Below are 25274 nucleotides of genomic sequence, written 5' to 3' on the forward strand. Positions count from 1 at the left end.
CCGGCCGCGGCTCTGCGGAAAGAGCAGGGAGCTCACCTAGCTCACAGGTGGGAAGGTCGGGGTCCCAGATTCCCAGCCGCACAGGAAGTGGGTGGAGCTACCTGGGGCTGACTCCGGAGAACCCCCGCCCTGCAGCCGTCCCTGAGCCCTGACCTGTCCCGTCCCCCCATCAGGCAGAGTCCCCGCCCAGGACGGCCGGTGCGGTCTGAGCTCTGACCTAGGCCGGGCCCCCCGACTGCCTGAGGCCATGGACGTCACCTTGGAGGTCAAGGTGCTACATTCCTTCCCTTACCTGAGTCAGTGGGCGGGGCTCAGGGCGGCCCCTCCCCCGCCCTCGGCCCTCCCACTGGCTAAGTCCCCTCCCGCCGGCCCAGGGCTGGGCGGGGCAGAGGGCCGGCCGGCCCAATCACCCACTTCCGGCTGGGAGGTGGGGAGCCACAGTGGGCGGGGCTCAGGGCGGCCCCTCCCCCCTCGGCCCTCCCACTGGCTCAGTCCCCTCCCGCCGGCCCAGGGCTGGGCGGGGCAGAGGGCCGGCCGGCCCAATCACCCACTTCCGGCTGGGAGGTGGGGAGCCACAGTGGGCGGGGCTCAGGGCGGCCCCTCCCCCCTCGGCCCTCCCACTGGCTCAGTCCCCTCCCGCCGGCCCAGGGCTGGGCGGGGCAGAGGGACGGCCGGCCCAATCACCCACTTCCGGCTGGGAGGTGGGGAGCCACAGTGGGCGGGGCTCAGGGCGGCCCCTCCCCCCTCGGCCCTCCCACTGGCTCAGTCCCCTCCCGCCGGCCCAGGGCTGGGCGGGGCAGAGGGACGGCCGGCCCAATCACCCACTTCCGGCTGGGAGGTGGGGAGCCACAGTGGGCGGGGCTCAGGGCGGCCCCTCCCCCCTCGGCCCTCCCACTGGCTCAGTCCCCTCCCGCCGGCCCAGGGCTGGGCGGGGCAGAGGGCCGGCCGGCCCAATCACCCACTTCCGGCTGGGAGGTGGGGAGCCACAGTGGGCGGGGCTCAGGGCGGCCCCTCCCCCCTCGGCCCTCCCACTGGCTCAGTCCCCTCCCGCCGGCCCAGGGCTGGGCGGGGCAGAGGGACGGCCGGCCCAATCACCCACTTCCGGCTGGGAGGTGGGGAGCCACAGCCCTGGCTTTCAAACCGAAGCCGGAGCCCCAGCGAGCCCTCACCCCAAGGACGACACTGCCCAGGCCGAGAGGGGCACTGGACAGGGGCAGAGGCATCGCAGGGCGGCAGGGCACGACCCAGCCTTCCAGCCTGGCCTAGCAGCGAAGAGCCCAGGCCAGCCTGCCCCTCCCCAAACGCACGTCCAGGGCCTGGGGGAGCAGATGGGCTGTGAGGGAGGTGGGCGCCGGGGGGACATTCCAGTGGGGTCCCCAGACCCACTGGCCAGGCTGAGCCCTGCAAGGGAGTGTGTGGGGATGGGGGTCAGGAGCCACTGGCTTTGCCCACGACGCTCCATGTGGACAGTCAGGCCAAGGCCACAGAGGAGCATGGGGTGACCATGAACAAGGGGGCCACACAAGGCCCCAGGACCTGACACAGGCGCCCACACTCGGGGAGCAAGCCTGGCCCACGGCACCTTGGGCATTTTGCAGGGACTCATCTGGCCTCCTGGGTGAGGATTTCCATGGAAATCCAGGTGTTAAAGAAATACTTTAATGTTTATGAAAACCTCAGCAACTCAGCACTGGCCCCGCAGTGTCACCTCCCTCTGGCGGGACCTCCTCTCCAAAAGTGGGGCGCCCTGGATGCCAAGCCCTCTGTTCCACATGAGGACGAGGGAGGGAGCTGGGCCCACATCCTGCACAACTGCCCTGCGGGAGCACAGGGTGCTGGAGGAAGGGCAGGGCTCCTCCCTGGGGTTTGGCCAGGGGTCAGGCGACCTGGCCCCCCCCCCCCCCGCCCCGAGCTGGCATGGAGGATGCTCCCCGGGGGCGGGCAGCACGTGTGAACTTCCTCCCTGGAAGAGTCTGGATCCGGTACCGCAGACCACGGGGCCTCGCGGGGACCCATGGACTATTCAGGCTCCTGGGACAAGCCCACCTCGTCCAGGAGCCTGGCCGCTCACTGGAGTGTGGATGGAAGCAGAGCTCGGCTAGGTGCTGGGCAGGGCGGGCTACACGTCCGTCTCCACGCGCAGCCGCTCCATCCTGCGCACGTTGCCCTCCACGGCCACACGGCTGGTGATGCACCGGGCAAAGTCCTCGGGGAACCAGCCCATCTCCCCATCTCTCAGCCGCTCGCCGTAAAACCATCCTGAACACAGATGTGGGGCAGGTGAGGGCAGGATCCGGGCACCCCCAGCCCTCGGAGCCGCTGTTACAGAAGCTGCCAGGGCCAGGCCTCCCATAGGGCTGACCACCACCCGCTCCTGCCAAGAGGGCCTGGCTCCAGGTCACAGGGGCACCCGGTCCTCTAGCAGCTGCTCAGCCGGGACACTGGCGTCAGGGGCTGAGCTGGCCCCAGCCAACTTCACATGCCCTGTGCAGGCGTGTGCAGGGGGGCCCCCAGGAGGAGCAGAGCCTCCCTCCTCCCGCGGAGGACACAGAGTGACAGAGAAGCTGATTTTGATCCTGTGACTCAGGGACGTTTGAAGAGGTCCTTGAGGGAGGGTGCTGAGGGGCCTCGGATCAGGCCCACCATAAGCAGGCGCAGAAATCGCTTCTGGGGGGCCAGGCTCAGCGTCAGCTGCCCGCACCTGGTGTGGTCCAGACATTTGCAGGGCCGCTGGCCTCTCCCTCTGGGGTCCACTCCGCCTACATCCCGCCACCACCCAGGTCCAGCCCCGGCGTGCTCACCATCCTCCTGCTCCAGGACCAGGACCACGTCCGCCTGCTGCAGCGTGATCTCATCCGCCTGCTTGGCCAAGTAGGCCTTGGTGATCTCTACCTGGCGCAGGTCTGCAGGGGCGGGTGGGGGCGGGTGTCAGTGACACAGCTGTCCCTGAGAGCGCAAGGGCCAGGAGCTCGGCAGCCCCCAGTCGGACAGCGCTCCGCCTCCTAACAGGTCCCCTGTGGCTTGGTCTCGGTGGGGCCTGGGGGCTCTGGACACGTGGCAGCTTCCGTCCAGAGGCGCCAGGACAGGCTGCTCCTGATTTCAGAGCCAAAGCACCAGCACCAGCAGAGGGGGCACCCGGCTTCTAAGGGGCAGGGCTGGAGCCGGGGCGACAGATCGACGGGCCAGCCGGCTGCCCCGCTGTGGCCTCAGTCGGCTCCAGTCCCTGGGCATGGGGCAGCATTCTCTCCCCGGCATGGAAGGGGAGGCCCTGGGACAGAGCTGGGTCGCTGTGCACGGACAGACACACACAGACACAGCTCTGGGGTCCCTCGCCTGGGTGGGTCACCCTGGGGGCAGGCAGTGGCACGGACAGAGGGCTGGACAGTGCCTCCTAGCTCCATGCCAACCCCCTGCCCAGGCCCGGGGAAGGGGCTGTGAGCCCTGTTCAGGGTGGAGCAGACGCTTACCTCCTTTGTTGGTGGGGCCCTTCCCCTGCCTCTCCCGGTGAGTGAGCGCAGTGATCCACCGGGCCCGGTCACTCCTGCAGGTGGAGAAGGGGTGCGTGAGGCCCTGAGGCCACTCTCGCCAGCCTGGGGACCTCTGGCTTCACACGCCCCGCCCCCAGTGCAGCACCATGGAGAGATGGGGTGTCACGTGGCCGGGGGTTCCTTGAGCGTGCCCCACAGCCCTCAAGGTGCGACGGGCAATGACGATGAAGGTTCACGCTGCTGGGGCGCCCTTTCCTGAGCCCCATAAACCACTGAGGGACCATGTGTGGGAAGTCACAGGGCAAGAAAGAGTGGCAGGCAGGCTGACCCTGAGTCTCACCTGCCCAGGGTCCCAGAGTCAGGCAGCAGCCGCACCCCCACACCCCAGGCCACCCTGTCTGCTGGCGCTGGGCCCCAAGCCCACTGCCCCGTGTCAGTTCACGGTTTTTAACCTTTAGCCTCAGTTTCTCATCTGGACGGAGCATGGACACAAGCCAGCCTCGTCCCTTCCTCCGTCATCTGCTGAGCCCCCGCTGTGCTGTCATCTCTGTGTGCTGCCCAGCCCCCCTTCTAGATGGTTCTGACCTCACCACCCCCCACTGCTGGCACCTGGGCTCTGGCCCTGCCGGCTTCCGGGCTGCTTCTCAGCAGAGGCCTCCTACCTCAGGGCCTTTGCACTGCTGTGCCTCTGGCAGGCCCTGCTCCCCAAACGGCACCGTGCCAGTCAGGCTGCCCCCACCTGGTGCTCCCTTCCCTGCCTTGACTTCCTGCTTCGTTGGTGCCCCTGGACACAGCCGACGGTCCAGCTGCTCGTCTGGCTGAGGCGTCCCCCCTCCAAGCAGTGTGACCTCTGGGAGGACTAGGCTGCCCTTGGCCCCTGCTGCAGGGCCCGGCACACAGCAGGTGCTCAAGAACTCGACGGCATAGACCCCTCCTCCCGGGAGCCCTCCCCTGACTCACGCCGAGTCGGAGGACAGCAGGATCTGCTCCTGGCGGCCCTCACTGTTGTGTAACAGGGTCACTTGGAAGGGGTGTGGCACCGAGGAGCTGCGGCTGCCGCCGCCCCCCAGCAGAGAGGGGTCGGAGGGCTCCATCTTCTGGACCCGGATGTGGTCCACCTGGGCATAGTCCTGAACCATGAAGCTGTCCTCGCTGTAGGGAGACAGGTGGGCGGCCAGATGTGACAGGGGGTCTGTGGGCAGCCTGGGGCTCCTGCCCAGCTGGGGGGCACGCAGCCAGAAGGATGCACCTGAAACTGCCCCCCAGAAAACAGAGGCCATGTGCATTCTCGTCCTTGTGGCCTGGGTGGGCAGACCCTGGTCTGCCGGCAGTGAAAGGCACCCGGCCGCTGCCAGGGACAGGCCAGGCTGGGAGGGGGCCCTCAGTTCTGAGGTCAGAGGAGGCTCAGGCGGCTGCCCCCACACCCCTCTAGCCCCGATCGCAAGGCCACACAGCCCGGCACCCAGGTGGCCCACCTTTTCTTCTTGGTGACCACCAGAACGTCGTTGAACAGAAATAGGTAGCACGTGGGCCGGCTGGCTAGTTTTCGGAAAAGCCCAGTTTCTTCTACCACGAAGAGCTCCCCACGCTTCAGCAGCCAGCGGGAGGCTGAGATCAGTGGGAGGGACTGGAAGGAAGAGCCGGTGGGTGCCGGAGCTGGGGGGCGGCAAGGATGGGCGGGGATCCCTGCCTCTAAGGACTGGGTGACCGGCCTCCCTGGCTAGACCAAGGAAGACGGGGAGATGTGGCCTCCCCTCAGACAAAGGGCTATTCTGTTGGCCGACAGGCACAAATGGGACAGCGGCTCTGTGCCAGGTCCCGGGCCCAGATCCTGCCCAGCAACCAGGACAGGCCCGTCCTGCCTCCAGCCAGGCCCAGGGGCTCTCCTAGCACCCGCCGATCACTGTCCCCGAGCCGGAGAGCGAAGGCCATCGTGGGGAAGCCTCCACACACCCCTCACACCCTTTTCCAGACCTCTGTGCCCTCCCTCGGTCACTCCAGCCTCCCGGGCAGCCCCTGGAGGTCGGCAGCCCAGCCCAAGCGAGGACAAGCGGAGGCTGGGCCCACAGAGCTGCCTCCGGGCCAAGTCCCGCAGAGCATTCCCATGGGAAAGTGTCCGTCCGTCTGCGCCTCTTGCTGCTAGACTTGGCCAGGGGGCTTCGGAGGGCCTGTAGGATGTCTAGACCCCTCCCCAGACTGAGGGAGGCCAAGATGTGAACTGGCCCCAACATTGTCCTTTCCCCGTTCTCAGGGAGCTGCGAGGAGCCCTGGCCGGGGGCAAGCCCTCGGGGCAGCCCTGGGGGTGGGGGCAGAGGCCAGAGAGACCCCAGGCAGCAGGGCGGCAGAGCTGAGCCTCTGCGGACAAGGGGGCAGGAGTCACAAGGGACGCTCCCCGGTGGGGAAACGGGCCTGGAGAGGCTGAGGCAGAGGCCCCGAGGCTGTGACCCGACCTCCGAGGAGCCGGCTCAGGAGGGGTCGGAGCGCCCACCTTGACCTTGCTGAAGTCCAGCTGTGTATGCAGCGTGTACAGCTGCTCCGTGCGCTCCATCTTGTGGGCCCCCTCATTGCACCGCTTCACCAGCTGCAGGGGGGCCGGAGAGCAGGCTGTGCTGCGGGCTGTGGCCCCCCGCCCCGGGGCTGTCCTCGCTGCCGCCCCCCGACGGGCTCACCCATCAGGTTCAAGCCCCACTCCCTCTGGGCCTTGGTTTCCCCATCAGCACCGTGAAAAGCCTGACGCGGATGATGTGGAAACCTGCTTTCGGGGTCCCCACCAGTGGGTGGGGGCAGGGGCAGACCTTGGCTCGGTCCAGGTGCCCCCTCCTCTCCCCTGGACCCCCCTCACCTTGCTGATGGCCTTGAGGGCGCGGCTGGCGGCCTTGTATCTCTCGGGATGGCCTTGACTCTTGAGGCACAGAGTCTGCAGAGGGGACCCCGCATCTCAGGCACTATGTACCCGGCTGTGCTCGGGGCCACATGCGGCAGAGGACCCCCCAACAGCACACCCAGGTGGGGGCCGCGGGGAGGCTGAGAGCCCGTGTCCAGCGGGCTCCTGCCAGGCCCCACGGGGGTGCACAGCCCCCAGACGGCTCTGCCAGGTCAGGCTCTGGTGGGTGGGACCCTGGAGAGGGCACCCTCCCAGGACCCCAGCCCTTCCAGGCCTCGGCTGTCTCGGTCCAGTCTGGGGGGGCCCCCACAGCCTCTATTTCGACACTTCCGAGGGGCCCCGGAAGGCCTGACGTCCCATCTGGCCTGGACCGACGGTCCTCCAGGCATGAGGCACGTGCTGCCTCCGGGGGCCTAGCGGGCTCCGGCCGTGTGTGCACGCGCTGTGTGCACGTGTGTGCGTGTGGGCGTGCACGTGTGCCTCTCACCCCCACCCGCCCCTCGGCCCCGGGAGCAGGCATCACAGAGGAGCAAGCCGCTGCAGGGAGCTCCTAGAGCCCCTCGCTCCATCCACCGAGGGGCAGTGAGTGGTGCCCAGGCTGGTCCTGCCTCGTCCGTGCGAATGAACCCTGCGAACCTACAAAGAAGTGCATGCAAACCCACAAAGTGCTGGAAGGTTCCGGGCAGGGAGCCTCGCGGGTGAAGGCCGTGAAAGCCGACCCGTGAGGACCGAGGAGCGCCGGGGAGGGTCGTGAAGGAGCGGTGCTCGACCGGAAGCGGGGGACCGGGCCGACCTCCTTCCCCGGCGGGGGTCTGCGCGGCATACTCACGTCCGTCAGGAGGGGCAGCCGAGTCACCCTCTGCATGGGGAGGATCAGGAAGGAGATCATGGGGAGACCCCCGCATGCGGGACGCTTCTCGATCTCCTTCAGGGCCTCGTGGAAGGCGGTGTTGCTGTTTCTGCAACAGAGAGCAGGGCTTGCCGTCGGCGGCGGCGCGAGGCCAGGTGCAGCGGGCACGAGCCGGGCGGCGCGCAGGAACGTGCTCCCAGACCAGGGCGCCCGGAGTGGGCCCCCGGCCGCGGGGAGGCCGCGCTCACGTCAGCCTCTGCAGGGCGCGCTGCTGGTAGACCTCGTTGGAGCAGTAGGCGACGTAGGGGTGGAAGTGCCGCTCGGCGTGCTCCTCCAAGATGTCGCTGATGTCCTCCACGCAAACCTCTGCCTTGTGCCGCTGCTCCAGGGCCTCGAAGAACCTAACCGGGCGGGAGTGCGGTGAAGGCCCGGCCGTCCACCGCCACGGCACACGCGGCGGGAACCCAGCAGGCGCGTGGGGGCCCGCCGCCCGGGAAGACCCCAGGACAGATGAGCCTCTTAAGCCGGGAATGACTGGGCAAACCCAAGGCCAGCTCCGGTTAGATTCTGGCAGAGATTCCAGGAGACACGCAGACAGGCAGGACGGAGAACCTGTCCCTCCGATTCGATTCCCGGGGCTTGGGTCAGACCGCACCCTCTGCCCAGCTCGATGTGCGGACGGGGGCTCCGGGTGGACTGCCCAGCGGTGGCCACCAGGCCCCGCTTCCTCCTGGGGTCCCCTTCTGAGATCATACTTGGCCGCGGAGATCAGGAGGACGCTGACTGGGGTTGACCATGCTTCTGCTTCTGCAGACCACTGCTACCACAGCTGGGCCTGGCTGGACGGGCACCAGGACGTCTGGTGGACCCGAGGCCCCGTCACCTCCCCAGGCCCTGGCCAAGGCAGCCGGGAGGGCCTCCCCCTTCCCGGAGGCTCCTCGGCCCCATCCTGGCCTTCCGCCTCCTCCAATGACCGAGTCTCTCCCGTACCCGACTCTGAAAGCCCCGTTTAGCTGGGCTCCTGGGACTGCCCGAGGCAGCCCTGTCTGGAAGATGAGACAGCTGGCTGACCTCTGGAGGGCAGAGAGCTGCGTCCCCAAGCACATATCCACCCCCCCGGCGGCCTGAACCCCCAACCTGGGGCTGACCAGGCCGGGGACGGCCAGCTGCACGTGCTCTTACTGCTTACCCCGCCCGGTGGGAGGGATGGGATCCAGCATTGTGACAGTGAGTCAGGGCTAGGGGACAAGGCCGGGGGCGGAGGGAGGGAGGACGTGCCAGGCCCTCAACAATGCAGGCACCACGGGGCCTGCCGTCAGCCCCATCTAGCACCTGGGACGGGGGTACCACCTGGGGGGGAGGATGGGCAACCCCACCCCCCTGGAAGATGGGGGCCTTGCTCTGGTTACCCTTGGTAAGGCTGGTGCGGGTCTCAGGGAGGGCAAACAAGCCCCCGTTTTGAGGACGGGGATCCCTCAGGACCCTGCCCGCTGGGCCTTGCCTGACCCTCCAGCCTCGGGGGCACCATGCGTCCCACAAGGGGGAATACTCTGAGAGCCCCAGGTCCTGGGCAGCCCAGGCAGAGGGGGACGGTGTGTCAGGAACAGACAAGGACCTGCCCCCTCAGGGAGGGCTCGGGAGGCCCCAGCTGCCCAGATGCAGGGCCACACGCCTGTGTCTGGGTGGGTGGGCCACGCCGGTCAGCACCTCCCCCAGGCGATTCCAAGGGTTTCTGAGAAAGTTCTGGGAAAGGTAGCCATGAGCTGCTGACCCAAGAAAACTGATTCCCAGAGAGGCCACTGTGAATGGCTAGGAGGTGCCAGCACCCGGCTGGGGGAGGAGGCTGGACTGGCCAGAGGCCGGCCAGAGGCCCTGGGGAGCTCAGCACCAACGGGACGGCTGGCCAAGGGTGGGCCCACACCCTCCGCTGTGCTTTGGGGACATGGAGCAAAGGGTCAGAGCTGGGTGGAGGGCAGCCGCCTCTCCCAAGCCCCGTGGAGTCAAAGGTTGCAGGCTTCCCCAGGCTGGTCACTGAAGCTCTGCAGCAGGACCCGTCTCCAGGGCAAGAGCGCACCCCCTCCCGCTGCGTGGCTCTGCGACTTCATGCGGGCAACAGGTAGCGGGTGCTGGGTGGGGCTCAGGGACGGGTCTGATGCTGATGTGAATGAACCGGGGCTGAGCCACCTCCTCTCACCTGCCCCTACCCTAGTCCTCCAGGGGGCTCAGGGGACCCCCCTCCTCAGGTGAGGGAGGATGCTGAGGCATGAGGGAGGGTGTCCCGCGGTGTCCTGGGGCCCAGGCTGTGTGGGGCTGAGCCCTCCGTGGGAGTGAACACGTACACACCCACGCATGCACAGAGACACCTTCCCTCCGGCACATGGACGCGCACACACAGGCCCGCACCGGCCCCTCTACTGCTGGAGCCTGCAACCAGAGCCCTGGGCCGGGCACCGGACGCCGCCGGGCAGAACATGACCTGAGGCTGCAACTCGACGCCCCTCCTGCCCGCTCCGTCCCGTGGCCACCCCACACCTTGTCGCTCTGCCTTCTGCACCTGGCGACCTGGAGGGAAGGTGACGCCATCTAGCAGGTGCTCCACCCTCTCAAACATGCAAGGGACAGGGTGCTGGGGGCGGGGTGCTCAGCCTGTCACGGGGCCCAGCGCTCGGTGGCCTCAGGGCCTGAGGAGGTCCCCGCGTCCCCTCCCAGCCAGCGGTCGCTCCAAACCTTCCGCCCATGGTCCCATCCGGGAGCCCCCAGAGATGCCTTGCCCCGTGCTGCCCCAGGGGCGGGGGTCCTGGCGGGCACGGGCCTCACCTCTGACTGGCGCTCAGGACGTCCAGGATGTTGGAGAAGAGGTGGTGGTGCTCGGTCTGCGTCATGGTCGCCCGCAGCTCTCTGGACTGCAGGAACTCGGCCACCAGGATGCCCAGGCTGTGCTGGTACGAGAACTCCGACGTGAGGATCTCAAAGATGGCCTGGCGGGGACGAGAGCGAGCAGTTGCCAGGGCCACCGGTCCCCTCGGGGACACGGTCAGGGTGCAGGGCAGGCTGGACCCGGGCCCTCGGACCAGACCTGGGGCGAGGCTGTGAGCCCGGCTGTGGGGACCAGAGCCCCACATCTGCGCACGCGCTCTGGCTCAGCCTCTTGTGGGCTGTGATGCTGGACAGGACCCCCACCTGCGTCCAAGAAGGGGTGACGGAACCCCCGCCCAGCCAAGGGCGTTGCCAGGAGAGGGGAGGCATCGCCGTGGCCGCTGTCCTGCCCCACGTGTGTTGTGTGACCCACACCAAGTCTGGGTCACAGGGCTGGACCCCCCGCCCAGCCCCTCACCTCCTGCCTCTTGCGCTCCTCAGCAGGCAGCTTGTCCAGGAGGCCGGACTCCACCACCTGAGGAGGACACCGGCCTGGGGGTCACGGGTTTTGCACATCCTGGAAGCCCGGCCTCCCCTCCGAAGAGCCCTGGGGCCGCCAAGGAAGAAGATGGGCGTCCAGAGGGAGCGGCCGGCAGACACTGTTGGGGTGGGGAGGGGGCTCTGTCCGCAGAGCTGGCCTGGGGGCCAAGAGGCATGTGGGGACAGGGCCACAACACAGACACACTGGCGCGGGCGAGTCTGCGCCCTGCCCAGGAGGTTTCGGGCAGACGGCCCAGCTCTTCATGCCTGCAGGCCCCGGGGCCGCCAGGCGGCTAATCCCCTGCCTCTTCATCCAGCCCAGAGGCTGGGCTCCGATTACCCAAGCTCAGGTGGCCAGGATCATTATCTCCGGTGGCATGTCCTGGACTCTACCCCGACCCGGGAGACACACACCCGCAGCCGCCCTCCCTGCCCCCAGGCTACAGGGCACCCTGTCCCTGGGCTCTCCGGGGATGGGGATGGGTCAGGAGCGTGGCTGTCCTCCTAGGGTAGTGACACCTACCTCCCCGCACACCTGCTCAGGGCACTAGGGCCTCTGTCCCAGCCAAGCTCTCCCCGGGGCCCCCTGCAGGCCTGCCGGGCAGGGACTCGCTCCGTTTCAGGTGTGGACAGTGAGGTGGGAGCTTGGCTCTCTCCCTTCCCCTCCCGTCTCCCCACTCGGACCCTCTTGGCACTCTCCTGGGGGCAGGGCCCTCGGAAGGGGGTCAGCCCGAGTAGGGAGAGGGCGAGGGGCTCACGTGCGGGAGGCTCGTCATACATGCGCCAATGGCATGCGGCCCTCATGGCTCCCCACCCCCCCGCCGTCAGACCCAAACCCACAGTGTCCTCAGGGCAGGGCAGCTCTGAGGGCACCAGGAAGGGGGCTCCCCGCTGCAAGCTCGGCATAGAGGGTACTTCCAGAAGGCTCCTCCCCACCCAGGAGGACCCAGGCTGGCTTCGAGGGGCCAACCGCCCACGGGCTTGGGCTCAGGGCCTCAGCCCACCATCTCGGCCCTACCTCTGGGAGCTGGCTCCAGGTGACCTGGGCAGGCCGGTAGCTCTTGACTACGATGGGGGCATCCGCCTTTCCCGTTCCATCGGGGCTGGACGGCTCATCGAGCAAGTCATCGTCAGACTCATGGCTGGTGTTCAGGCCCCGCTCCCGGATCTCCTGGTAGAACCCGGGGTCTGGGGAGAGGGGATGTGTCACCTGCAGGCCTGGGGGCTCTGAGCGTGCATGTCCCACTGGGAATCTGCAGGCTGAGTCCTCCCAAGGGGGCTCTGAGAGCATCAGGCGGCGCAGGGCCCCCCAGAGCAGGCTCCTCTCCGGCTGGCTGGCTCCCATGGCTGGGCCGCCCCAGCCCAGCACAGGAGTGACGTCCCAGTGCAGAATGTGGCACCTTCAGACCAGGGCTGAGCTGGCGAATCCGAGCCACAGGGGCCGCCTTGGGTGGGGCCGTTCCCAGGCTGGGCCGAGAGCACTGGGTGCTGGCTCCCGGAGCTCACCCCCGAGGCGCAGTCTCCCGCTCTCGGGCTCTGCAGCATCCCCACTGTGACGGGCTGGTGCCGGGCTCAGGGTAACCCCCATGCCCTCCTTCCCATCTGAGACCTGCTCATCATTGCTCCTCTTGCTGGATCCTGCCCCCAGGCCTGTGGTTGTCCACAGAGGCCGGGGGCTGGCAGGGAGGGAGGGCCCTTCTTGGCTGGGCCCTCGCACAGCCACTGGGTGCTGCATCCCGCTGGGCAGGCCCCTACCCCCACCTCCCTGTGGGGGCCCATCGGCATCCCACCCCTCAGCAGGCTGACGCACTGCTCTGGGCCCTCCTGAGCCCTCAACACTGAGCTCCCTGTATGCCCGTGAAAACGGGCAATGCACACAGCATGGGGGTCTACACCCCGGGGCCTCTGGCTGGCCTTGGTCCCACCCGTCCCACTACAGGCCTGGCACACGCATGCTTGGCAAACATCTCCTGGGGTCTGTCTGTCCCCTGCCCTTGGAACGGCGCCGAAGGGAGTACAAGGGAACTTTCTAGAGCCATCGGGACGACATAGTCAGATGAGCCACCGGGACCTCCTGTCCCTGGAGAAATCCCTTTCAGCATGTTCTCCCTGCACTGCACCAGCCTCCCCTGGGCCCAGCCTGGCCCACGGCGGCCTCCTGAGGTCGCCTCCCTCGGCCCCACTCACCGTCCTTGAAAGAGCCCTTGTGTGCGCGTTTCCACCCCAGCGTCCTCTGTGCAAACAGGAGAGACACAGAAACGCCAGCAGTCAGCAGGGAGGGGAGGCAGCTGAGTCTGCAGCAAGCCCTCCACCCGGGGGCCCAGAGACCCCACAGCGCCATGCGTGAAGCCCTGCTCAACGGGGGGGCTCTGCCAGGCACCCAGAAGGTGCTCGATAAAGGTCGGCTCGCTAGGGAGGCCGGGCCACGAGCAGAGCTGGTAGGGGCTGGTAGGACGGGGTGGAATGGGGGCTCAAAGCAGGCAGGGCAGGTTAACTGAGAGCTAGGCAGATCCAGGAGGGCTGCCTGGAAGAGGCAGCAGGACGGAACTAATCAAGAGGGGGTGCCCAGGGAAGTGGGGTGTTCCGACTGGGTGTGAAGGGAAGCCTGGACGTGTCTGGTTGGAGGGGCTGAGAAGGCCCAGGGGTGGGAGCTGGGGCCCCACGCAGTCTGGGACCTGGGGCAGCAGGAGAGGCAGAGTCTAGCTCCCAGCTGCTGGCAGGACTGCAGAGAAAGTGGGGGTGGCAGGGCTCTCAGGGCCCCCACCTGTGGCCCCACCAGCTGCCTGCTCAGAGCCTGCCTCCTTGGCCGGACAGTTTTTCCTGACCCAGAAGCTGTGCCAGTTCCAGGAAAGCGAGACCTGGTTTCTCGAACGAGTTGGGGCCTGGAAACAACGCTTGCTGGGCTGGAAGGTGTGGCGCCCCAGCCACACCTGGCCTGCTCCCCCCACCCCATGCCCCCCCAGTGCCCCTCCTGCCTCCAGGCCTGTGTCCCTTGTTCACACCTCTGCTTTAACCCTTCTTCCTCCAGACCCTCTCCTGACCCAGAGCTCCCAGGGAGCCAGTCTCTTTTCTGGGCTCTGTCGGCCCCCTGCATGGCCCCAGCCCCGACATGAGCACTCCAGGGCCCCCTGCCCCCTCACTGCCCTGGGAGCTCCCTGGGGGCCTGCCTGCCGGGCTCCCCTCAGGACCCCGGCACCAGATGCGGGAGAACTCGGGAAACATCTGTTGCACCCTTGAACCAGCAGTGAGTGAGTGAGCAGGCAGCTGGCCTGGTCCTGGGCGTCTCCGGGAGGCACGGAGGGGCTGTGCCCCGCCCCGGTGCTCCTCTCTGCAGGCTGACGTGCCCGTGCTGACGGTGGGCTTGGTTCCTCCCCAGGCCGGGGGTCACAGCTCAGTCCTGGGGGGCAGCCCCTGGCAGAGGCGGCCACTGGGACGTCAACTCTGGGCACGTGGACCCCGAGCAAGGGCGCCCTTCCCACCGGCCCTGCGCCGGTCCTGTTCTGTCCAGAACACTGAGGCAGAAGGGCCATGGGGCAGGGGAAGGAGGGCGTGCGTGCAGAGAGGGCGTCAGACTTCTAAGCCCCGGACGGGGGCCCCTCAGGCAGACTGACCCAAGCCAGGTGCTGCTCTGAAGCCCTCCCTGGAACTTGTCCCACAGGCAGGCTGGCTCCCCTTGGGGCTCAGAGAGAGAGGCCGGTCCCTCCAGAGGCTCTGCTCCCCACTGTGGCTGAGAGTGGGGACCCCAGAGCCTGGGGGCCTGGGGAAAGCCCTCGACCTTTCTGAGCCTCAGCTGCCTCATCTGTAAAATGGGGATGTTCTCACTCTGCTCACAGTCGGCCTGCCACACGGGACTGGGATGAACAGAGTCAGGTGCTTGCACGCAGTAGGTGCTCACTGGGCAGCAGCCGCAAGATCAGGTGAGGCCCCGTCTACGCCTATAAGCTCGCGAGGCCCCTTGAGGCACGGCCCCCGCCCCAGTGTCCAGGGGGACAGGCCCCTACCTTATTCTTGGCCGGACACCGAGCAGAAGGTGGGCTGGTCTCCTCAGCCAGAGCCTGGAGCTTGGGGCTGAGCTGGATGGGGCCCCTCTCCCTGCCTGGAGCCCCCAGACCCTTCATGGCCGCCCGGTAGGATTGGTTCCGTAGGTTCCGTCTGAGCGCTCCCTCGGGGCCCGTGTCCACGTCCATGTCGTCCAGGGAGAAGCTGGGGGCGGAGACGAGCCGGGGGTCCCGCCGGGCAGCCTCCTTGCTGAGCACGGCCGCCCCGAAGCTCTGGTGGCGGGCTGGGGTCTTGGCCTTGCTGGATACAGCCAAGCTCCTGGGGATCAGCTGCTGAGTGCCCATCTTGCGGGCCGCAGGGCTCTGTGTGCTCAGGACGACGGCCCGTGGCTCCTTGTCCTTAGGGGACAGAGGTGGGGACATGGAAGTATCGAGCTGGAAGGCGGCATTGTCCCCGGCCTGCAGGGAGTCCCGGACCATGGGCAGCCTGGACGCCGGGTTCCCCTTGGCATCAAGCCGTAGCTCTGAGTGGAAACGGTATTCCAGTAGCTTCTCTTCCAAGGAGCTGTCCGAGTGTCGCTGGGACATGCTGAGTGGCCACGGTGTCCTGGGGCAAAAGCACAGAGGTGAGGGCAGCATGCAGACGTCCATCCCACAGCCCCCCTGCACACGGGCCCATGCATGGCTTCCCAGCATCTGCCCTGGCCAGAGACCCCGCTCAGGACGCGGGGCTTGGAGGCCTGGAGCAGAGCTGGGATGGCACGGCCCACAGCCACCAGGACTCCCCAGGGAGGTGTGCGGGGGGTCGGGAGGCTCAGGCCTGCAGGGCCCCAGGCTGCTGGGACTGGGGCAGAGGACAGGCGGCCACCTGCTTCCTCTGGTGGGTACACACACTGAGGACAAATCCCCACACTGGGGGTGCAGGCGTGGGGCATGCAGGGCGCACAGATCTAGGGCCCCGCAGACCTGAGCTGCATCTTTCCTGGGCCTCTTGGCACCATTTCTTCCTGGTCAGTGAGAGCACGGGGATCATGCCGTCTGTTCGGCTCTTCTGAGGCCTGCTTTGGGTAACGTGGTAGTCACCCCAGCCTCTGCCTGGCCCCCAAGCTCCAGAGCGCGCAGGGCCAGGCTCTGCCGTGCTGGGTTAGGTCTATGATCCTACCCACTCCCAAACACACTGGCTGTCTTTAGTCTCATTTTGCAAATGAAGAAACGAGACCCCAAGAAACCCAGGAGCCGGCCCTGGGACGGGGGACAGGAGGTGTGGGTCACCAGCATCTGAACCCAGGCCGGTCTGATTCCAGACCCTTTGTCTTCGCGGCTCCATGTGGCGGTACCACCATGGCTGGTTACGCAGCCTTCCTACACGTCCAGAGACACACGTGCATTTTCCCACATTTACGAACTCGGAACGGGGCTCACGATCCCTTTCTCCAGACCATGGCCGGGCGCGGTCATGCCCATTCTCCCTGCGTCCCTTGGATGCCCAGCCCTCCTGGGGCCCCGAGTGCCTCAGACCCTCAGCTGCGCAGAGCCCACCAACCAGTGTCTGTAAGCATTTGTGGGCTGGTTGTTCAGCCCAGCCTGGCTCATCCCGGCTGAGGGCGCCCTGCTCTGCCGGTGTGGATGGGCCCACGGCCGCCTTTCCACTCAGGCCAGGAAGAGCCAATGCCAGCCTCCTGGGCACCCGCCACCGTCACTGCCCTCTGCTATTTTCTCTGCCTCTGTTTCAAAATCCACGCGTGGGCGGAGTAACAATGAGGCCGGCCTCCTGAGGGTGCAGGAAGACTCCCGGCCGGGTGCGGGCCACACTGCTGGGACGAGGACAAGGACGAGGATGGAAGGCCATCTCACACTCCTGCTCCTTGCTCCGGACGGACGGGCGGAACAGGCACCAGCTCAGGAGAACTTCGCAGGACTGGAGAAAACTCACTCCGTGTCTTTTCCTTTTAGTTTCAAGAAAAGCGAGCAGAGCCGCCGTCCGTACCCTCTTGCAGACACATGGCCTGTACGTGTTACAAGGGCCGGGCAAGGCTGGAAGCCTGTTTTTCGGATGGGAGAACCACGTCTCCAAGTCACCAGCCCAGGTGGCTGAGGCTCAGCTCAGTGTCTCACCACGGCGCCCTGGGCCGCGTTTGCGGCAGACCTGGGAAGGGATGCAGCCCATTTCTCCAACGGCCCTGTGAGAGTGAGGGTGTCACCTGCTCTCTCCCACACCGGGGGGCCTGTGCAGTCGAGGGACCCCAGGGAGGCCACCGCGTCTGTCCCAGGACACACCAGGCAGGTCCCCGCCCGGGCCCACCTCCCACACTCGCCGCCCAACCTTGCATCTGGGTGCTTCCCCTGGGAAGTTCCAGGCCTCAGCTCCAGAATCCGTCCCCAAGGGGCGAGCAGGGGGCTCCGGAGGGGCCTAAACCACAGCGCAGTCGGGGTGCCGGCGGCAGTCAGAGGCCTGGCCCCCCACGCACCGCACCCCCCGCCCAGCGCACACGCTCTCTGCTAAAAACACCGGAGAGGCGTGTGCAGCTGAGCCTCCCGGTGACAGGGAGGGGCTGCCCGCAGAGCCTCGGCCACCCCCACGCCCGGAGAACGGCCCACACATTCCTGGGGACATTCTGAGTCACCGGCAGCTAGGGCAGGTTGTGCCATCCTGGCTCACCCACCCCCACGTTAACTTTATCTGCATTTAGCCAGGCCTGGCGGAGAAAGGAGTTTCTGGTAGACTTCGATCTATCTGCAGTGCAAGCGAAGTGCGCCCCAGCGGGTAGGTAGCCCAGACACTGGCAACTTCTGCGAGTCCTCTCTTCTACCAGGCACTTACTGCGGGTGCGTGCCACGCTGCTGCATGGAGACCATGCCTGCCCTCCTCCTGCCCCGCCCCGTCCTTCCTGTCCCTTGTCCCCATCTGAGGCTCCAGGCTTGGGTCTTCTTGGCCCCGTCCTCTGGGCCTGGACCCTGGACCCAGCCAGGGGCACGCCCTGTCCCAGCGGAGGGCAAAGTCTGCTCTGCAGACGAGGCGCTCCAACAGGAACCTGTCGGGTGAGCCACCGCCGGGCGTGACCCCCCTTCCCAGCAAGGTGGCCGCACCCACAGGCCTGGGCTGCCACCAGTCCAGGGACCAGGCCTGCAGGAGGGCAGGCACCATCCAGGGCTCTGCAGGGCCTCGGGACCAGAGCCAGCTCTTGGCTTCCGCCCGCACCAGCACCCATGTTGTCTTCCTCCTCACGTTCGGTTTACCAGAGGTCCCTGGACACGGGTCCCAAACTCAAGGAGCACCAAGAGCCTATCATGAAAGGTCCCCCATGGGCCGCCGCCCCAGCCTCCACAGCTTTCCCGACTTCTGCTCCTCGGAGAGCATCTAATGGCAGGCAGGCATCGGCCACGCTCTCCCGGCCGCGTGGACGGGATTCCAGCCCCGACGTCGTACCCGGGGGCTGTTTGCGTTAGCTCAGGGAGCTCGGCCAGCAGGGCTGGACGCCAGCGCCTGGCCTCCCCTGTTAATAATTCCCTCTTGTTTACCCGCGGCTCTCCTCCTGCTCCTTCCCGCTCCCGCCTGTGGTCCGCGTCCCTGCCTTGTCCACCTGGACCATATGCTCCGGGTTTTCCCAGAGACCCTGTCATCTCTCCCAGGCCCCCCTTCTCTGCCCCTACCCCCATCCCGGTCCTTTCCGGGAGCCCCCCATCTATCCCAGGCTACGAGAGGGAGATCTTTGTCCCTCGGGCTGGTAACTGGCTGAGATCAGAGCCCGTGGGAGATGATTTCTTCCAGAATGGAGGAGGCCTCTTCTCTGGTCTAGCGTTCCACTGCGGCGAGACATCCTACGGGCTCCGACCTCGCCTCCCCAGACTTGGCCTGAGGCTCTCCCCGGCCCTGCGGACGTGTGGCTCTCCCTTTCCGGGGGAGTTCTGGTGCTCCCGGGGACAGCTCCAAGTTCACTCTCTGAGCCACGGACTTGCGCCTGCTTCCAACCCCGTCCTCGGGTCTGGAGGGTCTGGGCGTATGCCGGTGACATTCCATACTTTCTTCCACCTGTTTTGTCCAGCCCCTCTTTTAGGGGCAGCCTGGAGTGGGCACTCAAGCCCCTGGCGTCACCTCTGCACCCTGGCCTCTCCCGTCCTGCACTCTCATCCCTCTGCCCTCCCGTGGGAAGGTCCAGCCTTTCCACCAAACCGGCATTGTTTGCCCCGTCCTGCAAGCTGCGGTCGCCTGCTCTTCACTCAGAGCACCCTGATCCTGTTCTATGATGCTTATAGTTCCTTTCTGTCCCTGGCCTGTCCCTGCCTCATCCGTCTGGGCCTCTGCCGTCCCTTGAAGGCACCAGGCTGTCCTCAAACGCCCGGTGGTCCTGCTGGGCTGTCTGCTTGGACTATGCAGAGAAGATGGCCATGCGTCGGGAGGCCGGTGTGCGGGGCTGTGCGCACGCCCATGAGCTGCTGCCCCGCAGGCTCCTTGGGCCCCCAGCCTCCCAGCGCCTGCGCCCGGCGGCCTCTCCCTTGGCGGGCTGGCTCTTCCAGTGTCCTCGCTGGCTGCTGGCCTTCGCCGGGTGTCCGGGGGCCAGTGCAAAGGAGGGGCCGAGGGCACAGACTCTCCTCTCAGCTGCCCCTGGGCAAACGCCGGCCACGCCGTCTGGGCAACAGCCTGCGGACTCGGGTCATGGGTGGGGCTGCTCCCCAGCACAGGCGGCCCCGCAAAGCTCCTCCAGAGATGCCCAGGGCAGCGAGGGCTGCGTGCTGTGCATCTGTCTCCCCAGAGAGTCTGTGGGTCCTTCGGGAGTGGGGACAGTCGTCCTGTTCACATCTCCTGGCCCCAGAGTTGGGCTCGATCCCCACACTGACGCATGAACACTGGCTATCACGGTACTTGCCCTACTCGGGTGCCCTCGCCCTCGTGCCTCATCCTCCTCCAGAGGCCCTGGGTTCCATGCGGGTACTTAGCTTCCAGCCAGCAGAAACCACCAGGGCTGCATCACCGGGGGCTTCCGGATTCGTTGGGGTGACTTCCTGCTGTTTCTGCTTGGGGGTCCTGGGGAGGCCGGTCCACTGTTGGGTCCTTGCAATCCATGGCTCTGAATCTCCCTCTACCACATGTGCAGGGCAGGAAAGGGGCACTTGCAATGGGGCACGGAAGAAAGACAGCTGGTCGAGTCGGGGAAGGACCAGGAGACCTGACGCAGCCGGGCCAGGCCGAAGCTGCACTCGGCGTCGTCCTGGCTGTGGTGCAGCCTGGCCCGGCCTGCTGGGGCCCCTCGCAGCCCAGTGCCCCCTGCTCCCTCGTTCTTCCCAACAGAAGAGCTTCCTGGGACTTGGGAGGCCTCTTGCTGATGGGATCAGCCCGGCCTGGACCTGTGGCTCTGCCCACAGCCGCTCCCAGAGCCAGCAGGACCCAAATCACCCCATCCGAGGGGTCTCTGTCCTTCTGCCCTGGCCTCTAGGTCCGGCTGACCCCACCCCGCCTGGTGGGGCTTGGCCTCTCCCGCACCGTCCGCCTGACCCTGGCTTTGCTCAGGCTAACTCGAGCCACAATGATGGTCTTGTGCTCGGGTAATTCTGCCGGGCCAAGCTCAAACCTCAGAGTCACACGGGATTTGGGGGCAGGATTTGGCGTTGTGACTCAGCGCACAGCAGACGGTTCCATTTGCAAGGCGGCCAGGGGTGGCTCAGGGACTCTTAGCTGGGGCAGCTTTGTGCCCCCCGCCCAGGGACACTTGGTAATGTCCAGAGACATTCTTGGAGGCCGCAGCTGGAGCTGAGTTACCGGCCCTGCGTGTGTAGGTGGGGACCATGGCGCCCCACAAAGAACTTGCTGGAGCAAATGTCTGGAGTGCCAAGATGGAGGGCCTGGCTTTGCTGACCAGAGGGCCCCCCGTTCACGGTGGGGGGCAGGGAGACCCATCTGGCCGCACCCAGCCTCGCACCCAGCCTCGCCCCCAGCCTGGCAACAGCGAGGGGCCGTGCTCTGCCTGCCCTGGGCAGCAGTCTCCTGCGGCCTCTTGTTCTGAGACTTCCAGGCCCGGGGAACAGTCACAGAGAAGCCCATCCTCCCGGCTCAGCCTGCCGTGCTCCCCGCCCCACCCCCAGGGCCCACCCATTGCTCGCCGGCTCCTGTCTCTCAGTCCAGAAATCCCATAAACCTGGCCCCCGTCCCAGACTTGGCTGACACGCAGGGTGTTTCCCCAAAGAAGCCCCAGATGGGAAATCAAGAGCCCCAACTCCGACAGGTAGCCTGGCCAGGTGCCCAGCAGGTGTCTTCCAAATGCTTTTTCCCCACTGTGTCTGTAGCTATGTTCCCTGACAGGTGAGGAAACCAGGTGGGGTCAGGCTGCCTGTCAGCAGAGAGCGGGAGCAGGGATTCTCGCTAGAAATAAAGACGCTCTTACACATGGGTGGCCGCCCGCGCATGGAACTGCCATGGGCGAAGAAGACAAGTAGCTGCCATCCATCTGGAAACCGAAACTAAAATTCTGGGCCCCGGATGCACGGTGAGCCGCTGTGCCCATCCCAGATCCCGCACACAGACGGCGGTCCTCACGGGCGGCGCGCCTGGGACCCCCGGCAAGCCACCGGCCTGCCTGCCTCAGTGCCTCAAGCGCAGGTGAAGAGCTGTCCACGCAGGGTCGGAGACGAGCCCTGGGAGCCAGAGCCCGCCCGGCATAGGTGTCTCCCACACAGGAGTGGGGAGGGGGCCCTCTGCTCGGCTCGCTCCCTCTGACTCTGCAGGTGGCTCTGTCCAAGTGACTGAAGACCTCACTTCTTCCGGGAACCCCCAAGATCCTGCCTCCTGCCGCTCTCCCCCTCCAGGACTCCGGGGAGCCCCGGGCAGCGCCTTTCACCCGCCCGCCCGGGCAGAGGTTCTGTTCCTGTGGCCCGCGGCAGTGTCCGGGGAGCATCCAGAGCAGAGGCTCAGCTGCAGCTGACTCAGTACCCTCTATGCGTACTCGGACTACTCCCCTTTTTACAGAGGACACTGGGGCCCAGAGGACTTCTGTAACTTGCCTGAGTTCACAGGGACCCAGGATTTGAACCCGGGGGCCATACCCCTAAACACTAGGTCACGGGGGTGTGGGGTCAGACTCTGCAGGTGTCCCCTGAGCCCCCACACCAGGAAGGGACGACTGGTCACCTCAAGGACAGAGGGAAGAAGAGTCAGGCTCTCCTGGGCTCCAGGTCGGATGCAGAGATGCCCCCAAGCCCAGTGCTGGGCTGAGGTCCACCCAAATCTCAAAAGGGATTCTTGCTTCCCAGATGCAGTAACGGAGGCTGGTCAGCAGTAAGAGGAGCCCAAGGCCCTCAGGAGCTGCCCCCACACTCCTCCCTCCTTCCACCCTTATTAGTTATGAGTGAGCAGGACACCCGGTGCCGCTGGGTCTGCCCCCCACATCCACCATAGTTGGGGAGGCGCTTGTTTCTGGTTTGTTGGAGGGAGGGCCTTCATTTGGGGGGCTGCTAACTCTTGAGGCCAAAGCGGATTTGGGCAGCAGATTCTCCAGAGTTTTGGGGGAGCGTGGTTTTGTTCCCCCTCCCGACCCCCGTTTTCAAAGGTCCTGGGGCTCCCTAAGGGTCTCCCCGCTCTGATGTCTACACAGGAGAGCCCGCGACAGAAGCGTCCCCTCTAGGGTGCGGACGCGGGCCCCTGGCCCCAGGGAAGACAGGGCCGGGCGGCGGATGCCCGAGGCCGTGGGGGGGTCCGCGCCCCGGGTCCAGCCGCGCCGGTCCTGCGGGCTCCGTCCCCGGGGCAGCTCGGGCGAAGGGACGGAGCCGCGAAGTTTCGCCGACCCGCGCAGCGCGGGGGGAGCGGGGGGAGCGCAGGGGAGGAAAGGCGCCCCAGCGTCACCGGGCCCTCCCCAGCCCCCAGCTCGCTCACCTGTCCCCAGGCTCACCTGTGCCGCGGGGCGGAGGACGTGGCGGCGAGCGGGCGGCGACTGCGGCCGGTCTGGCCTGCAGGCTCCGCGCCCCGCCGGGCGGCCGCTGTGGGCCGCGCTCCGAGCCGCCGCCGGGTCCCTCCCAGTCCCGCCCCCACCTCCTGCGCGGCCCCGCGGGAGGCGCCGGCGCGCGGCCGTGCGGCCAGGTGGGCGCCCAAGTGGGCGCGCAGGCGGGCGGGGCGGGGGCCGGGCGGGAGCGGACGGCCGCGCGCGCCCGGGACACCTGGCCGAGCTGCGTGCGTCACCGGCCCCACCTGGCCGGCCGGCCGGCGCTCACGTGACCCGCTGCCCGGGCGGGCTCACCTCGGGAGGCCGCCCCCGGACCGCCCACCCCGCCCGCCGTGCGGCCTGCGGGTTTGGGGCGGGGGTTGGCCCGGCGGTGACCCCGAATCCGCTTCCACGCTCCTTCCGGGCCTCGCTAGGCTGCCTCCTCCTCCAGGAAGCCCTCCGGGAAGCTGACTAGCTCTGCCGGGAATCTGATCTTTTCTAGGCAGAAGAGGCCCCGACTTCTGGATTCTTTGAACAGTGGCGGCCGGAAGGCGGCCCAGCGGGGCACAAAGCACTCTGGCTGCCTTTATGGTCTGGTGGTGGATGTGAAATGTTGGTGTCCGGGAGCAAACAGTCAAGAAAGAATTCTTTGAAACCTCTTCAGCGCAAAAAGGGTGGTTTTATGAAAGCATGGGGACAGGACCCGTGGGCAGAAAGAGTTGCACTGGGGTCCCAAGGAGGAGCTGATTATATACTTTTAAGTTGGGAGGGGGTTAGGGAGAGTGTAAGTCTCTAAGGAATTTGGAAGCAAGGTTTCCAGGACCTCATGGGGCTAGCTGAGGTTAGGAGAAGGTCGTTTCCCGAAATCAGAGTGGGAGACAAACCATACGAGACGCTGCTTAACTCTAGGGAACAAACTGAGGGTTGGTGGAGGGGGGAGGGGTGGGGGGACGGGGCCACTGGGGGATGGGCACTGGGAAGGGCACGTGATGTGATGAGCACAGGCTGTTATATGCAACTGATGCATCACTGAACTCAGCATCTGAAACTAATAATACACTGTATCTTAATTAACTGAATTTCAATAAAATAAAATTTAAAAAAAGGAAAAGGTCGTGTACTACTGTCTAGTAAACGCTCAGTCATGAGGCCCTTCAGATGTGTATCAGCGGGCCATAGGCTTGGGGGAGGATTGCTAACACATATCTTGGGGAGGACGATAGAGATAAAGGAAGTTTCCAAAGGAATTTTTACAGGATCCTGGAGGTCAGGCTAAAGTCAAGCTAAGGTTGCCTTCTGCCTCCAGCAGAGTATTAGCATGGAGGCAGCTCAGCTCCTGGAGGAAGGTCACCCTGCTTGTCCCAAGTGCTTGTCAATGGGCTGCAAAGGAAATTTTTTTGTAGATTTGTTTTGCCTTTGTTTTCCACATCAGTTGTTAGCATCATCCCCTGAGGCTGGGAAAGGAAGGTGGTCCAGCGGACTCCAAGCCTGGCCTTTCTAGGCCTTGTCCATGGTGGGTGCCCTGGCCAGAGGCTGCCACAGCCCCACCACGGTGGGGGGGGGGCGGCTCAGGAATCAGGGTCCGTGGCGCAGGAGGTGCCAGGGGCGGGGACAGGTCAGCTTCCATCCTGAGCCAGCCTGCCCTTCCGCCAGGCAGGACCCATCCTTGTCATCCTGTTGTCACCCAGCATCCCCAACTCCCAGCCCCACACCAGCCCAGGGTGGCAACAGCGGCGTGCGCTCACAGCATGCCCCTGCTCAGGAACCGCCCGTGGCTCCTAGTGGCCTCTTCCACCAAGGGCAGCGGCCTCAACTTCCGCATGAAGCCCACCCCTCTTGCTCACACTCTGCTTGTGCGGCCCCCGACCTTTCCAGGGGAAAGCCTGCATGACCGCTTCTCAGGCTCCTGCTCTGCAGGAGAACCCAGCCCCACGCAGGGGACCTGGGGCCCTCCCTGTGCGAGGAGCGTCCTCTTGCCCTGTTGAGGCGGGTGGCAAGCTGCCTGCTGAGGCTCCAGGAGCTGTCCTGTGTTTGCACCAAGTCCCTGGGTCTTGGCCTCTGAGAGTGACGTGTCCCTGCTCCACTCCTCCTTCATCTGGAGTCCCAGGACGGGAAGGCACGTGGAGCGGAGCCACCACCACTATGGGAAGCCCCTGGGGCAGGGGCGTGTTTGTTATGGTGGCATGTCTTGGTGAGAGCTGACTAATGTCACCTCTCTTCTTGCTGACGCCCCAGCCTTCTTCTGCATCAAGACTCCTCCTCCTTCCTGCTTTCCTCCCCCTTTCCCTCGGAGCACGGCACCAGAGATACAGCTCTGAGCAAGTCAGACGTGGTCTCTGTCCTCATGGAGCTCACTGCTGCTAGTGGGGTGGGGAGGGGGGCGTCAGCACCGCTGTTCTGCCCCTAAAAGGGCTAGAAGACCTGAGACCTGGGGGACGAGCGGCGTTCTCCTGAAGAAAGAGGACGGAGGAGTGTCAGGCAGGGTGAGAGCAGGTGCAGAGGTTCTGAGGTGGGAGGCAGTGTGGTCAGAACGACAGCCTGACGGCTGTGGGGCTGGGGTAGAGGCAGCAGGATGGGGGGAGGCTCACATGGCCTTGCCATCTGGGGGCGGGGGTCTATCTTTTATCCTCAGAGCAGCAAGGAGCCACTCAGGGTTCAAGCAAACGGGCAGAATGATCAGCTCTGGTGGAAAGACCCCTCTGGCAGCTGAGGAGAGGGCAGGGTGGAGGGCTGAAACGGACACCCTGAGCC

The 25274-nt window shown here is 66.2% G+C and overlaps 1 protein-coding gene across 1 annotated transcript; it reads right to left on the reverse strand.

Annotated features, from left to right (window-relative positions):
- Window positions 1–1643: 1643 nt before the first annotated feature.
- ARHGEF16 (Rho guanine nucleotide exchange factor 16) lies at window positions 1644–15204 on the reverse strand. The gene is made up of 14 exons (XM_045898863.3): window positions 14620–15204; window positions 12806–12851; window positions 11637–11806; window positions 10557–10613; window positions 10040–10200; window positions 7471–7623; window positions 7202–7331; window positions 6331–6405; window positions 5977–6069; window positions 4964–5115; window positions 4449–4640; window positions 3468–3541; window positions 2802–2903; window positions 1644–2259 (listed from the first exon to the last, which is right to left on the reverse strand). The coding sequence occupies exons 1-14, from the start codon at window positions 15202–15204 to the stop codon at window positions 2120–2122; spliced, it is 2130 nt and encodes a 709-aa protein (XP_045754819.1). The 3' UTR covers window positions 1644–2119.
- Between the last annotated feature and the right edge of the window lie 10070 nt (window positions 15205–25274).

Source organism: Mirounga angustirostris, unplaced genomic scaffold (genome assembly GCF_029215605.1).
Source record: "Mirounga angustirostris isolate CCGP_5_RB_7025 unplaced genomic scaffold, mMirAng1.0.hap1 SCAF_4, whole genome shotgun sequence".
NCBI lineage: Eukaryota > Metazoa > Chordata > Mammalia > Carnivora > Phocidae > Mirounga > Mirounga angustirostris.